This window comes from Hoplias malabaricus, chromosome 1 (genome assembly GCF_029633855.1).
Source record: "Hoplias malabaricus isolate fHopMal1 chromosome 1, fHopMal1.hap1, whole genome shotgun sequence".
NCBI lineage: Eukaryota > Metazoa > Chordata > Actinopteri > Characiformes > Erythrinidae > Hoplias > Hoplias malabaricus.
In genome coordinates, this window is record NC_089800.1 from 18,661,910 (window position 1) to 18,677,800 (window position 15,891).

General features: G+C 43.3%; 1 protein-coding gene across 2 annotated transcripts in view; it reads left to right on the forward strand.

Annotated features, from left to right (window-relative positions):
• Window positions 1-15,891, forward strand: part of ctnnd2a (catenin (cadherin-associated protein), delta 2a) — a 386,140-nt gene that overhangs the window by 293,300 nt on the left and 76,949 nt on the right. For both annotated transcript variants that reach the window (XM_066663258.1, XM_066663348.1), the window contains one exon: window positions 4,850-5,033. In XM_066663258.1, the coding sequence (XP_066519355.1) occupies window positions 4,850-5,033 (184 nt within the window). The remainder of the gene's footprint in view (window positions 1-4,849; window positions 5,034-15,891) is intronic.

Consider the following 15,891-nt stretch of genomic DNA (forward strand, 5'->3'; position numbering starts at 1 on the left):
CCTGTTTCTCTCCTCACCGCCTTTCATTTGTTGAGAGATGAGAGAAAAATGATGAAAAACTGAAGCACAAATGATTGATTTCTGGTTAGAATTCAGAGCATTCACAGTGACACTGTTATGATCGGTTATGACCGGTAGCTATTTTATGATATTTTACTAATCAACTCCTGTCCACTAGGGGCACTGTTTGTGTAAATCCACTGAAACTCTCTGTTTTGTTGGTGGACTCCTGGTAAACAGGGCCTCCTGGAGGAGAAGGTTATATTTGTTCTGTTAGGGGGAGAAATGCCTGCCACTTCTAAGCCCCTGGAGCATTAGGGTTTGGGGAGATTTAGGTTTAAGGTTATGTTTGGGTTAAGCATTAGGTTTAGGGTTAGGTTTAGAGTTTGAGGAGGGTTAGGTATAGAGTTAGATTTAAATATGTACTCTATTCCTTTATGATGTCATAACACTTTATACACATCTGTGAAGGCCTTACAGTAGATGTCACAACATGGCTATGGGGATTTGATAGCATTCACCCATAGTAGCCTCAGTGAGGTCCAACACTGCTATTCAGTGATTAGTTTGATTAGTTCTGGATCACAGACACCGCTCCAGCTGATGACCTAAGACTGTTGTGCAGCCTCTCCGCAGCATTGCGTCTTCCTCAGTGCTTTTCTAAAGAGGTTATAAGACACAAAATGCAGTTGTCTTTTAAAAGCATGTGAGTGGAAATCTGTTTGTTTAGTAAACTGTCCAGCAGCAGCAGCAGCAGGTTTTGAGTGTTGCTGAGTGGCTGAAAATCCTTATTCACAAACTCACGAGCAGCGGAGCAGCAGCTCATCAGAACCAAAACAGAACCAGAGCCTTTTTACTAACGATTACAATCAGCCAGGGAGCATTTCTCCAGGCACTGGAATTAAGGCCTTAACAGCTGATGTGTGTGTGTGTGTGTGTGTGTGTGTGTGTGTGTGTGTGTGTGTGTGTTTGTGTTTGTGTGGGTGTGAGTGTGTGAGTGTGTGAGTGTGTGAGTGTGTGTGTGGGTGTGTGTGAGTGTGTGAGTGTGTGTGTGTGTGTGGATGTGTGTGTGTGTGTGTGAGTGTGTGAGTGTGTGTGTGTGTGTGTGAGTGTGTGTGTGTGTGTGTGTGAGTGTGTGTGAGTGTGTGTGTGTGTGTGTGTGTGTGTGTGTGTGTGTGTGAGTGTGTGTGTGTGTGTGTGTGTGTGTGTGTGAGTGTGTGTGTGTGTGTGTGTGTGTGTGTGTGTGAGTGTGTGTGTGTGTGTGTGAGTGTGTGAGTGTGTGTGTGTGTGTGTGTGTGAGTGTGTGAGTGTGTGTGTGTGAGTGTGTGAGTGTGTGAGTGTGTGTGTGTGTTTGTGTGTGTGTGAGTGTGTGTGAGTGTGAGTGTGTGTGTGTGTGTGTGTGTGTGTGTGTGTAAGGAAAAGAGGGATTGAAAAAGGAAGAGAGAGAGGCACAAGGTCATCTTCATCACTTCTAAAGCCTCCTTGTCCTTTCTACAGTGACTCATGCGTGAGAATCAAGTGTTGAGCCTTGAGAGGGTGTGTGTGTGTGTGCGGGGGAGGCGGGGGGTGAAGTGTGTGAGAGAGAGAGAGAGAGAGAGAGAGAGAGAGAGAGAGAGAGAGAGAGAGAGGCAAGGCAAGGAGAGAGGTGGAAAGAGAGCGATATCTCTACATCACCAGTCGTTACACTGTTGTTACGTGTGTTGTTAATGTGTAACTACACAGTTATTAGAGACACTTCACATAAAGTGAGATAAGCTTATTTTACATCTATAATTAGCTCAGGTTCTTTCAAAGCGGTGTTCAATCCTTTCTTCGGGTCACTGTCCGGAGCATAGTGTGTTCTCTCAGTGTCTGCATGGGTTTCCTCCAATTCCAAAAATCAGTTTGATAGGTTGATCGGCTGTGCGTATGTGTCTGTAATTATCAGTGTGTGAGAGACTGGGTGAGTGTGTAAAATTGTTCACAGAGGTGTGTGTGTGTGTGTGTGAGAATGATTGGCTGAGTGTTTGCCATGCCATGCCATGCTCTGTGTAGGCTTTTGACGCACAGCAACTCTGATCTGGATACAGTGTTTATGGAAAATGAATGAATGATTAATTGCAGCTGGATCATTGCAGCATATGTCACAAACACACACTACGACCCACCCCCACCCCTCCCCCAAAGTTCATGGACATGAGGAAGGGATGAAAATTGCTCTCCTTTCCTTCTCTGAGCGTCCAGCTGTCCCGAGCTGATGGCCCTGTCTGAGGTCTGTGTTTTGGCCTCACTCTGTGTGTGTTCCTGGACTGTGTGATTTGTGTGGGGGCCTGGAGGAAGAGGTGCAGTAATTAGTGTGTCTGGAGCGCTGGCTGTCAGAGCCAGTCTACAGATAGACTGTGACTATTCTCACCACTCTGAGAGTAGGCAGCTGCTCAACCATCTGACCGCCGTGTACAACCACACTGATGCAGGGGTTCACGCACTGGTCACTAAACAGCCAGAACAGCACCTTGTACATACACACACTGGCCACTTTATTGGAAACACCCACCTTGTTCATACACACACTGGCCACTTTATTAGAAACACCCACCTTGTGCATACACACACTGGCCACTTTATTGGAAACACCCACCTTGTTCATCCACACACTGGCCACTTTATTAGAAACACCCACCTTGTTTATCCACTCACTGGCCACACCCACCTTATATGTCCATTTACTGGCCACATTATTGGAAAAACTTCCATTTGTACTCCCATTTACTGGTCAGTTCATTGGAAACACCTTCCTTTTCTTACTATTCTCATTTTCTGCCCATTATTTGGCAGCTATGCTCAGTATGGGTGAGTTTCTTTGTATAAATTGAGCATCATCAGATCAGTCTGATTCTAGAGAATTCTAATAACTTGACCTACCAAGTAATTTCAATTGCCTGGTGTCCTGACCACAGTTTGTGTTGACACAGAGGAACGGACTCCTAGTGAAATTACCTGTGGACTCCTGTTTGTTTTTCAGAACAGGGGGCAGTATAATGGACAGCTCTATTTTTAGCCGGGAGTGAAATGTCCTTCTTCTCATTGCAGTTTGTTTTCTTAATGAGAATGAGTTTTCTCCAGAGAAGCAGTCTCCATTACTGACAGTGTGCAGAATGTGTTATCATGTCTGGTGAAAGATTTAGTGCTGAAGGACATTTTTCTCGGCAGATCCCATAGTACCTGTGTGGTTTTGAACATGATTAACCATATTACATCAATCATACTGTCAATGGCACAAAGCTGCGTATATGTTGCCATGGTGATATGGCAGGGAAAGCCCAATAAGTTCCTTCATCCTTCTGTCTTTATTCCCACTTTATACAAAGAAAAGTGAGTATAAATACAGGAGGATGAAGGAACTCTGGATCTTTATGTCGATCTAGTAGTGTGTGAAGAAAACCCAGATTGTAGGGTGGGATCCAGCACATCTGGGCTCTGTGTAAATGTATGTAAATCGGATATTTCACTGAAGCACTTCTTTAATAAACAAGGTTAATTTTGCTCGCAACATGTGCATTTCTGATGTTCTTCCCTCTGTTTCATCAGTGCTGGATTGCCAGGTTGGCGTAACACAGCCGAGAAATAATGAGTCACCCTCACTATCTCTTTCACTCGTGGATGTGGGCTCCTGTAGTGTGTGTATGTGAGTGTGTGTGTGAGTATGTGTGTATAGTTGGAGTTTAATTATAATGAATTCAACCTGCCTTGAGTCAACAGCTCTCATGAAGACATCACCCAAAGAGACAGCATTGTCTTCATTCCTAAACTCTCAGGTTCAGCACTTGTAGAAGCAGAGCTTGTCTAAAGCTTACATCAGCCACACAACTCTCAGCTGTTTACATTTACAGCAACCGCCCGTGTTACCATGATTGCAACACTCATGTTTATTCCCCCAGTTTTTTTTTTTTTGGTTTTGTTTTTTGCTTTGTGTAAAACTATCTCCTAGTCACTTACAGAGGAGCACTGCTTTCGAACAGTGGCCATGGAGTATTCTTGTCCAGCATGTTCTGTCTGGGGTTTTCCTTGTTCTTAAACCTCTGATCCAGCTGTTCAGCTTATTCAATAGCTTTTTCACATCTGCCAAGCTATCAGAAGAGGTTTGTTCCTGCTGTGCTCAATACTTTAGTGTGATTCTCATATCCATATGGTAATTATTCACACCCCCACCCCCACCCCAAATGGGTTCATTTTCAACTATTTAAGGCACTTTTCCATAAATACAGACCAGGTTTAAAATCTGTCAGCAATCATTAAATGCTGGGAATTAGTGAAGGTGTGGGTGTTCATGGGGCTGGAAATCAGTTTTTTCATGCAGCAATAGCCCCATCCTTAAGGACCTCCAGTGGCCACTCTCCCAGGGGAATAGAAATCAGCTTGGGAATTGGGAATGGGCTTGATCAATACAAACAAATTTTGCTGAGACATTAAACTTTTGGCTCAGTTGCTCTTTAGTTTATAGATTTGTAATAAGTGTCTAATAATATGGTAATATAATGGTAATAATATGTATTGACTTAAAAATAAAAGGTCAGTTTCCTAGTTGTTGCTCATTAATTGTTTAGTGGGCACAAAGCAATGTTTATGTCCTGATTCTGAGCTGTTAGTTCCTTCATTGGTGAACTACAGTGTGAGGTCCAGACACAGTGATGGGTAATACAACTGTAAAGCTATAACAGTTTTAATAGCCTAGGTTTGATTCCCTGTTTTCTTTTGATATGGGATTCAGTCTGGAATTTTGCGGACTGCACCGGGATCTGTAAACACTGCAGTAGCTGACCACCGTGAGTGATGATTCACCTGATACCAGCTCTGTGTCTTCCCTGTGTAGGGGTGCTCTGGAACCTGTCCTCGTGTGACGCTTTGAAGATGCCCATCATTCAGGATGCTCTGGCCGTGCTGACTAACACTGTCATCATCCCTCTGTCCACCTGGGATGTCTCGCCACACCAGGAGGATCGCAAGCTGCAGATGCACACATCCCAGGTCCTCCGCAATGCCACAGGCTGCCTGAGGTAAGAGTGTGTGAGAGTGTGTGGAAGTTTTTTTGTGGAAGTTTTGTGGGGGGGGTGGGGGTGGGGGGGGGGTTGGGGGTGTAAAACGTAAATGTGAATTACAAAGATACGTCCTCTAAGGCATATTTTTACAGCATGTCACATGCCAATATTATTACCTCAGAATGACCAGGCTCTGCTTTCTCTGCTGTCCTTATTTATATAGAAATATAGTAACACCAAAGCTAAGCCGTGCAGTAGTGTGTTTACCTGTTCCTTTCTGAAGCAGCCCACTTCTGCGGAGACAGAACGCCTGTGTTTTATCTCCAGGGCTCAGTCCGGCAGAGCAGCAGAAGGAAGATCAGTGTGATAAAAATGAAAAAGACAAACTGAGCCGCCAGTTTACTTGCTGGGTCGGGCACCTCTCGACTGCCTCACCTGCTATACTCGCAGCAGCTGGGGTTCCTGACCGTTTTTACACCCAGAGAACATGGGGGATATCAGATCTTTCCCACGTGTTCGCTTTCCTACACGAAATGAAGAATGACATGAGTTGTCCTGCTGCTGTTGGATTCATTTATTTACTACATCACGGCAAAATTAATCTCACTATACCCTACCCGTGTGTATTCGCTTCCCTAAAAGCCAATCCCAAGTACCCAATCACAGTAGACATTATTCAAAATGTATGTCACTCCCCGCTGTAAGGGTGGGTCAGATCTCAGAATGACGGGCGTTGATGCGGGATCACCATGGCAACATAAACAAAGTGGTGTCAGTAGGCTGTAGAGGTTGAATACCCAAAAAAAAGAGATGTCTTTAGGTTAGTGGTTAGGTTAGTGATATTAGAGGACGAGTAGCCTATGAAAATGAGTGGACAGCGGCTTTAAGTTTTTATTTTGTTCCATAACCACGGCAGCCAATGCTAAGCTCTGAGTTAAGCTCCTCATACTTCGTTATTTAGCCTTGTAACTTCTTCAAGAGGTTTGCCGAAGAAATGCGTCTTTTTTTTTTATTTTGTGGGCCATAATTGTGGGATTTTACAAGTTTGTTTTAAGATTGTCTGTGTAATTCATACCTCCTCATCCACTTTTCCTCCTGTTTGTCAAATTCCCATTCAAAGTTAGGAACAAGAAGAACATCCTTTGCCGGTAGACGCGCAAATGCACACGCACGCATCCCGGCTTTCATTCTATTCTCTAAACGCCAAGCTTCCCCTCAATTCTAGCTGTAAATTACCCTTCAGAGTAAATGACACATTGTCTTGTATCCAAACAAAGGCTCCTCGGAAGGTGCGCTACACTCAGGTAATTACCGCCTTCTTTGTGCCTCTCTGTGTGATGTCAGCTGCTGAGCGACCGGCGCTGAAATGAGGCTCTAATTCTAATTCGATGATTGAGGACTGTGCAGCGTACGTTAATTAAAAAACAAACCAAAAAAAAGCGTTTTTGACAATATGACGACAAAATAGGATGCAGCAGCCCTCTGATATATCTGCAGTGGCTCTTTAATGCCTCATATGCCTGCAAATGCACCGGAACTGCTCGTTTTAGGAGAGCATGTAATTAATGAGTTATAATTAATGACAAATGATGAACATTGTAAGAAGCTTAAACTGTTTTTTGGGGTTTTTTTTCTGTTTTGCCCATCTACATTCGGGAGCACAGTCTTGTTATGCTGAAAACTCTAAGACTGCTACTGTACAGGATTAGGGTATAAAGCTACAGTAATCCTTTGTCTATTTTCATAATTGCATGAATACACAAAATAAGATGTAAAATATCCTATGCTGCTCCATTATGGTCTAGAGCTGTACAACCAGCAACCACCACATTTCTGCTCTCATCTATCATGGGGCATTTAAGTATCCTACACCTAACCACTAAGGTTGCTGAGGCCATGCTTGACTCCCTGATGATTAAGTCTGTACCAATCCCTACTGGCACTGTTAATGCATTCTTAATGCCACCAGTTCCATGTGAGTTTTATTGTGTACATTTAGTTTGCTTAGAATGTATTTAATTATCCTCTGTGCATTATATAATGATCAGTAAAACATTTTTATCTCTTAGCCTCATCGGTTTTAAAATATCTAAAAATGGACATAAATCATTGCTCACTACAATACCCAGAATGCATTACAGAATCACAAACAGAAATAGGTTTTCCTTATCGTGAAGAGGACTCCTCTCTGCTAAGCTAATTCAGAGCTACAGGGTGTTAAATACAATCTATAAGTTAGCATTAGCATAGAAAACAATTACTCGTCATTATTCAGCAAAAACCTGGACAACAGACAGAGAGAAAAGAGACACAGTGGAAATAAAACTTCCAGACAGACAAAGTGCTAACTTTAGCATTTAGCTTGTTGATATTGCCGTCATTAAGTAATCCATACTCTGCCATTTTGAATAATCCTTGTGTCATTGGGGTACGACTGGTCTGCTTGTGCTGCCACAGATCTAAACAAAACTTTAAGGAACTATAAGTCTCTGGAACAGGGCAGCCTTGCCTTTAAGCGAGGCAGTCTCAAGAGACAACCATCAGCACTGTTGGCTGATGCTTGCCAGGGGTCTCCCCTATTGAGGTTCTGAGTATCAGAGTTCCTGCATAGTCCTGTCATATTTAAGACCACTATGATATCGAGCTTTCTGCCATCAATAAAACTAACAAACACCCCAAAATACAAAAAAAAAAAAAACGTTACTCCCTTTAAACTTTAGCTCTAGAGGGTACTGTTAGCTTTGGGTACATAGCTTTTAAGAGCGGAGGAAGATTGTAAACAGATGTAGCTATAGTTAAATGTAGCATTTTGATTTGCCTAACACTATTTTTTCCTTATGAAAGTTTAATGGAAGCAATTGCTGTGTGCACGGTGCAAATTAGCAATGTTGCTAATGAATTGCAATTACAGGCACTACACTTCCCAGAATGCCTTGGTCCTTCCTCTCACCAGGAACTCAGAGTGTTTAGAACATTGGCACGCTGCTCGTCATGTTCTTCAATGTTCCTGAAGTAATCTGTGATTCATGTATACATCCAAACTCCCACACACACCCATACACCCATCTGTTCTGCTTATAAATCAGCTCAGCTGTGTTCAGTAATAACTTTAACACTCTACACAACAGCATTATAAGCGAGACACCAGAAGGTATGTTTTTACCTGAATATGTTAATTAGCTCCTATGTCTCTAAGCATATTGGTCAAATTTTCTGGGGGGAATTTTGGACATGTCATATTTAATATTCAGGAAAGTCATGGTTATCCATAACTATCATAAGTTATGATACCATAACCAGTATACCATAACTTCACTTCCCCTGCCCCCAATGATCCTGCTGGTCATAGGGATTGACTGGTGAGACTTGGACTTCAGTGTTGTAGTCCAGAACTAAGCTTAATCCCTGTCCAAAGGAAAGAGTTTTCCAGACCTTTCCAATTTTCCTACTGGAGAATACTGTGGTACAGAAGAAACAAGAAAAAAATGAACTGTCAAGGCATTCAGAAGCTACAGTTGGAAGTGGAGTTCCTGACACTGTTGTGCTGTTCCTTATTGTATTGTAACACAGTGGATGTGTCAGTCATGTTGTAATTTGGTGCCAGCAAGATGTGGTTCAGCCTCCAAATATCTCAATCCATACACTACACTGAACATTCGTCAAAGTGCCTGTCCTCTCTCAGTGACGGGGAACACTCCAGTGAGCCACTGAAAAGCAGTGAAGCGAGGTTTTTTTTTTTTTTTTTTTTATGAATTGAGCCCCGCCCCACTGGGAGTTTGACACTCATTCCTCAGTAAATCACTTCCACCAGAAGAAATCAAATTTTCTAAAACCTCCTAGGCCTCCTGGGCAAGAGAAAAAAAACACAACTCTCTAACAGAAACAGGTTTTGCGAGGCACAATGTGGATTCCCTCATGGCATCCCTTAAAAAAGAGGCATCATGGAGTCAAGCTTTTTCTTCTTTTATTTTCTTTCATGCTCAAGCACCAGGCATCAAGCTGAGCAGAGGGTAGAAAGAAAGCCCTCTATTTACTCTGTTAAATGTCTCCGCGAGTTCTGCAGACAATAAAGAAGCTCATCATGATAGTGGAGGGCTCCAGAGCTCAACAGGCCCAGAGCTGCTGGCCTCTATCAGCGGCCATCTTGGGGAATCTTCCTTCTTGTCTGTGTAGGGCTTGGCCTCTTGCCTGAGGACCACTTGATTAGGGCTTTGTTTTTCTTTTTTTCGGGGTTGTTGTGCCTCCTTTGATAGAAGCGGAGAGTACACAATCAGCTAGAGATCAGCAGTGAGAGAAAGGCAGGGTGAGCTTAGGCCTTTGATGAATGACTCTGTCAGTGGTGCGGTCTGACTGGAACAAGCTTTGTGAAGACGCCAGGGATTTGTCCGGCGTCTCGGGGAGCTCCACCTGGCCTTTGTCCTGGCCAGTCTGGTACTAGACAAGCAGGGCTGGGTGTTAGAGAAACCGCAGTCTGTTTTTGTGTTGTTCTTCAGGATGGATCAGATTTTCAATTGATTTATATACAATAGTCAAAACTGGCACAAAACCAGTGTACCTAGAGAGTCCATCCTGGGGCAGAACGTCCAGTCAAGTTGTTGTTGTTCCCAATTTTAGCTTCTCTCAGCACTGTGACCCCAGTGGCTGGGGGAGTGAATGCCCTTTGAACACACTGAGCTCCAGGCAATGATCCCAGACTCTGGATTCAACACCACCAACTATGCCATCACATCCCTCAGACATCAGGATTGATCAATGACCCTCATTAGATTGGGTTCACTATTTGGCAAATAACAGGCCACTGTTACACTTTTTTCTATGTGTTATAATGGATTATTAATGACCTTTTAATGTGTTTACAACCTTAGTAATAACCATTAATAAACAGATTGTAAGGCATTTATAAAACAAAAAGTGTAGTTTTGTCTTAAAATGGTCCCGAAAGCCTCTTATTAAAACCTTAAGTGTTGCCAATAGTTGCAGCAAACTTTGTGATTACGTTCATTTATTTTTCTCAATTGACAGCCCTATATATTCTACATAAAACACTTTCCCTCTGGAAAAGCGACTGTAACATATCTTCAATGTAACCAAATGGATTTAAAGACCCTTGTCTTACCTTTAAATGAACATTTATATTGTCTTTACCTTTAGCAAACAACACTGTATTTTTGTCTGACAGCACAGTAGTTACAGATGTAATGTGAAGTAAACCATTTAGTCCACCTTAATAAAAACGTCAGTACTTGCAACTGGTGTTTTCGGTGATGTCTCATGGGAGGAACCGTCATGATATATTGCCATATTGATTTTTTTGTCCTATCCCTAATAGAACTGAGGACCTCCACTGGCTCTGAGTTTGAGGGAGCACTCATCAGCCTCAGGAACTGTCAGTGACTTGGATAAAATGCTAATCTAAATGAACCAATGGCAGGATTCAGTCTAAATGCAAATGTGAGATGGTGGTTATAATCTGAATTATGGGTCCATATGCTGTAGAAGACCTGGGAGCAGCTCCTCGCTCAGAGCAGGTAATTGCCTTCATTAAGAGCAAGTTGCGGGCAGAAGGAGAACAGCTGTAGAGTTCCGTCATGGAGAGAGTGGGAGAAAGTCGGCAGGTTCTCCAGATGCCTCCCAGTGGCCCCTTGTATTCAGGCTTAAATCTCCAGGTCCCTGAGTGGAGCTAGCTAGCTGGCTTATTAGCATACCTGACAAGAAAGCCCCCCTGGGGCTGAAATGCATCCGTTCCGGGCTGGTAACACAGATGTCACCTACTGTCTTTTCTCAGTGGTCAGCTGGCTGTGGGCTGTGGGGTCTTCCTTTAAGACATTTTTACTCCAAGCTGACCATCTGCTAACGTCAGGGTCAATGCAACTGGTGGCTTTTTTAAACATCTCAGTGAAACATTCAACTGGAATCGGACATAACATGAAAGTCAGTGAAGTGGTCAAGTGTAATTTTACTACAGGATAGTTTGCTAAATAACTGTAAAAGTATTTGAGCAAGACCGAGGTCCAATTTTGTGTTCTCTTGAACTTTTTCATCAGTTTCATTCCTAATTTTCTCACCAGTACTTATTCGTCTCCATTTCCACCCATCACTGATTCTCCCCCGATCACACACCGTGCCCCAGCCACAGAAGGGTGGAGGCAAACACATGCTTTCCCTGAGATATAGGTCAGACCACCACATCGTTTCTCAACATGTCGCTAATGCAACACCACACAACAGCTTAATTCATCAGAGGAGAATGCAAACTGCCCAGATCTGTCACTTCAGCAGAAAGCTGCTTGTGCTAGCCAATACTGCAGGCAGTGATGGGGAGAGGAAGGACCGTCCTACCCACACGAATGAGGCCTATCATGTTCTGCAGGACTCCTGACCTAGAGGCCAAACCTGACATCTCCAGGTGATAGAGCCAATGCTTAGACCAGAGTTCAAACACACACATTGTCCACTTATTTTTATCAGGCAACATATACTCTGAACGTTTACTACATTACGAAACGAAATATAACAGACATTGGCCTCTTTGTTTCTCCACTCCACTATTAACAATAACAGAACGTTACTGGAACCTTTAAGGTGGAACTGAAATTTCCAAACAAAACCTGCAGAATAGGACGCTTAATTCATATATCACAGAACAGTTTGGAGTGGCTGATAATACAGGATTGTTCAACATTTCTGAAGGCGTATGATGCCTTAAATTGGCCAGCAGTGCTCTTATCGCTGAAGACCAGTGCTACCTTAAGAGGGCTACTCTTTTTTTTATTTGAGTTCTGATGATGTGTCATGCTCTTTAAGGGTCATCCCATTCCTTAGGGGGTAGATTTTGGCCACTACACCATGTGACTTTGTTTCAAGGATGACACTTTGGGGTAAAAATAAGAAATGGGATTCACTCTTAAAGATAGAACAGGAGCTGGGGTAATGAGACAGTCAGGGCTGCAGCATAACATACAGGGGGCGTTTGTATACATGTTCATCTTTTTGTTTGTGCCTGTTAAAATGCAGTTAATTAACTATGATCATTTTTCTCTTGGATAGACTGCGGCTTACACCACTGAGTCTCTGATAGAGTTACAATGGGAATACGAGCACATTGACCCAACACATGTTCTACTTGAGCCACCTTAACTACATGAAAATGTGTGTTACATTTAATTAGCCCCTCTCTCCCCTCATTAACAACCACTAAACACTTGCTTGTTTACTCGATGCCATCATATTCTGTGCCCCTCAGGTTTCATGATCAGATTTTACGAGCTGGCGTCACTATAAAAAAGAAGGCGTTGGGCGATTTCCTTGTGATGGAAAGGTTTTAAGGTGTGCTTGGAATGCAGCGCTAATCAGGTTCGATATGTAATTAGCAAACAAAGGATGTTAATTGATTAGATGGAGTTTATGGAGAGTGGCAGAATATAAATGACATGAATAAGCAATAAAAGCAGAGGGCCCCATTAACCGGGGGAAAATGAGCAGGTAACCTGACTGGAAGCTCAAACAGTAGGCGGGGATGTCAGACTTCACCTTCGCTCACTGTGTTAATCACAAGGCTGGTGGATCACCCTTCAGCTGGACATTGATCAACATCGACGCTGTCATGAAACATCTGGCTCTCCAACACGGACTCGCATGCCTCAGGAGAACCCTCTTTATCTCCGTGGAGAACCTTTTAAAAGGATTGGGTCTTCAAAGGGTCCGCGTCATGGAAATAGATAACAGAATGATGTGGTTTGAAAATGAAATCAGCCATAATGTTATAACTACCTCCTCTGTCCATTCTCTCAGCTCCACTGACCATACAGGAGCACGTTGTAGTTTTACAATTATGCACTATAGTCAGTCTGTTGCTCTGCATACTTGGTTTCACCCTGTTCTTCAATGGTCAAGACCCCCACAGGACCACCAGAGGGCAGGTATGATTTAGCTGGTGGCTCATTCTCAGTGCTCTAGTGACACTACTGTGCTGGGAGTGTGTTAGTGTGTGTTGTGCTGGTATGAGAGGATCAGACACAGCATCTATGCTGGAGTTTTAAACCCCTGTGGACTGAGAACAGTCCACCAGCCAACCGCGTCCTCTATTGCCTCTTACTGGACCAACCAGGTATTGGATCTGACAGAGTTAACGGTGAGTGGACTCAGGGTTTAAAAACTCCAGCAGCGACTGCTGTGTCTGATCCGCTCATACCAGCGCAACACACACTAACACATCACCACCACGTCTGTGACACTGCAGCACTGGGAATGATACACCACACAATCATACTCGGTGTTAATAAAGTTATGGCTGGTGTTTTTTCCTATCGCTCCATGTCCACGTTTTTTGTCTTCAAGAATGGCAAAGATCTCCTCTCCGCAGGCCTAATAGTCACACTGTTTAAGGTGTCTGACTCAGTATTCAGCTTTGGCAACACAGAAATACCCTCCCTGCTCTGCGCCACACATTTATTAAATAACTTTATGGTTTTGGAATATTGACAGAGAGCTGGCGCTTATTGGGTAGACCCTGTCAGCAGACTGGCGTTCCATCATAATGATGGCCTGATATTTCAAGCTCCTGCTATAGTTTAATTGTCGCCCTCTGCTCCTGCCTCTGATAGCAGTCTATATAGCGCAGTGCATGCCACAAGAGGCAAAAATAATTAAACGTCTGAGTAACGCATTACTCTTTTTCGCCCAATCTGGCAACCCTTTCCCTTTATTTTCCATTTTGCCTCATGCTCCTGCCAGAGCCCTGGGTGTGGAGCGACACTTCATCAGTTCTCATTCACATGATCAGCAGAGGAGAATCACTCTGCTGCTGCTGCTGCTTCTCTTTTTAACCCTTACACATCTGGTTCAGAGTATTTTTTTTGTAATGATTATAGTTAGTCGCTTAGCAAACGAGAATGATATTTTTGGTATTTTCTTTTCAATTTCAGCACAAGTTTTTGAAATATCCAAATTCACCCACCATCATTTTTCAAACAGCTCCACACACTGCTCCAAACACTAACGGCTTACATTAGCTATCCTCATGTCTGAAAAAAATGTCTGGGGGAGACTGTGCTGTTACAGTTACACTTATTTGCGGCCTTGCTTTAAAGGGACATTGGAAATCTGGTTCCTACCACTTCCAGTGTGTGTTTCTCTAACATTCAGCCTCAGAATATCTCTCTGAATGGCTTCAGGTTTCAGAATTAAATAAAAAATAAATAAATAAATAAAGTCGTAGAATGCCCCTTTTTTTAAAATAATTGCTGCATGTGTCTCCTGTACCATTTAGGGAGTGAATAGAGAGACTGTTTATGGGGTGGTGGGGTTGGTTCAGAGCCACCTCCAGAATCTCTATGGTCTTCTTTTAACTCCTGGCTGTCGTGTTAGAGCTTTGCTTGATTATTTAATGGCTGGAAATGTTTCACTTAGCCATGGCTCCCCATGCGCAGGCTGGAGCAGATCCCCCACTCTCCGGCAGAAGCACTGGCCTTGATGGATGAGTACAATTTGTTTTGTGAGAAGGGGGTGAAGATATCGCGTTTGGAGTGTGTGTGGTGCAGTTCATAACATGTTAGGAATGGAAATTCACACAAGATTGTGCTGCTTTAAAGTGATGAGTCCTACTCTGTGAGCTATGGGTGGGCCGTACGGCACAAGCATATCTCAGTGTTTATAGGTATTTCCAACATAATTTTATAATACATTATTGTGCTGTATTATCTGACACTCTTTATTCATACAATTCGCTGTCACTAGGTACAGGCTGCTCACTTTTAACGAGCCAGTCCACTGTCCGCCCTATTTGTCCACCTTGTAGATATAAAGTCAGAGACAGTGGCTCATTTGTTGCTGCAGAGTGCGTGTTGCCACCAACACACACTGTGCAGAATGCCACCAACATGACATTTTCTGCTGGTGAACTAGTCACACTAAGGGGTTTAAAAACTCCAGCAGCACTGCTGTGTCTGATCCACTCATGCCAGCACAAAACACACGAACATATCACCACCACCTCTGTGTCACAGTGGTTGTGGTGTGTCGGCAGTGCCGAGAGTTATCCAGCAACCACGTAATACACACTCTGGTGGTCCTGTGGGACTCCTGACCATGGAAGAACAGGGGGAAAGGGGACCAAGTATGCATAGCAACAGATGGACAGCAATCCCTAATTGTAGCACTATTAGCAGTGGAGCTGAGAGAATGGACAGTGAGGGTAGAAACTAGGAGGTGGTCATAATGTTATGGCTGGTCAGTGTACGTCTGAATGTGTTAGGTTCTCCAGAGCCCATTTTCCTTCAGGGACAGCAGAGTATATCTAGTTAGGTCAATAAAAAGGACTGAAACAGGGCGTCACATCACACATCAGATACAGTTAGTGTCCAGACATTGGGAGGACCTATAGTAGCCTTTATAATGTCCATTTTTTTCTGGCTTTATGCTTTCTGGCTTTATCAACACAGAGCTGGAGCTTTATTATATGAAGTGAATCCAGACCCTGAGCTCTGAGCCGCACCCTGACGTACATTAGCATAACCTCTGATTAACTGTTTTCCCATACGGCACCGCTGCAGCTCGCTGTTTAATTTCCCACACAAAAGGCTGCAGCGAGAGTTCCATTAGGAGAGCAGGGTGCATCCACTTTCCGTCTGCCAGAGCCTGCAAGCACAGAATATTCATCTCGGACCTGATGAGTTATGTCCCGCCGTTGTCGTGGCATTAGAGCGCTGTGCCTAATACTATGTAAAGCGGTGCTCTTCTGTTAATGATGATTACTTTCATTTTGTTACACTAATCAAAATGACACAATTACATATTGGAAGGAACATTATATTTAAAGCTATTTCACATTCTGAATGAATGGTTAGGGCTGCTCTTTTATGAATAAGTGAGTGGTTGT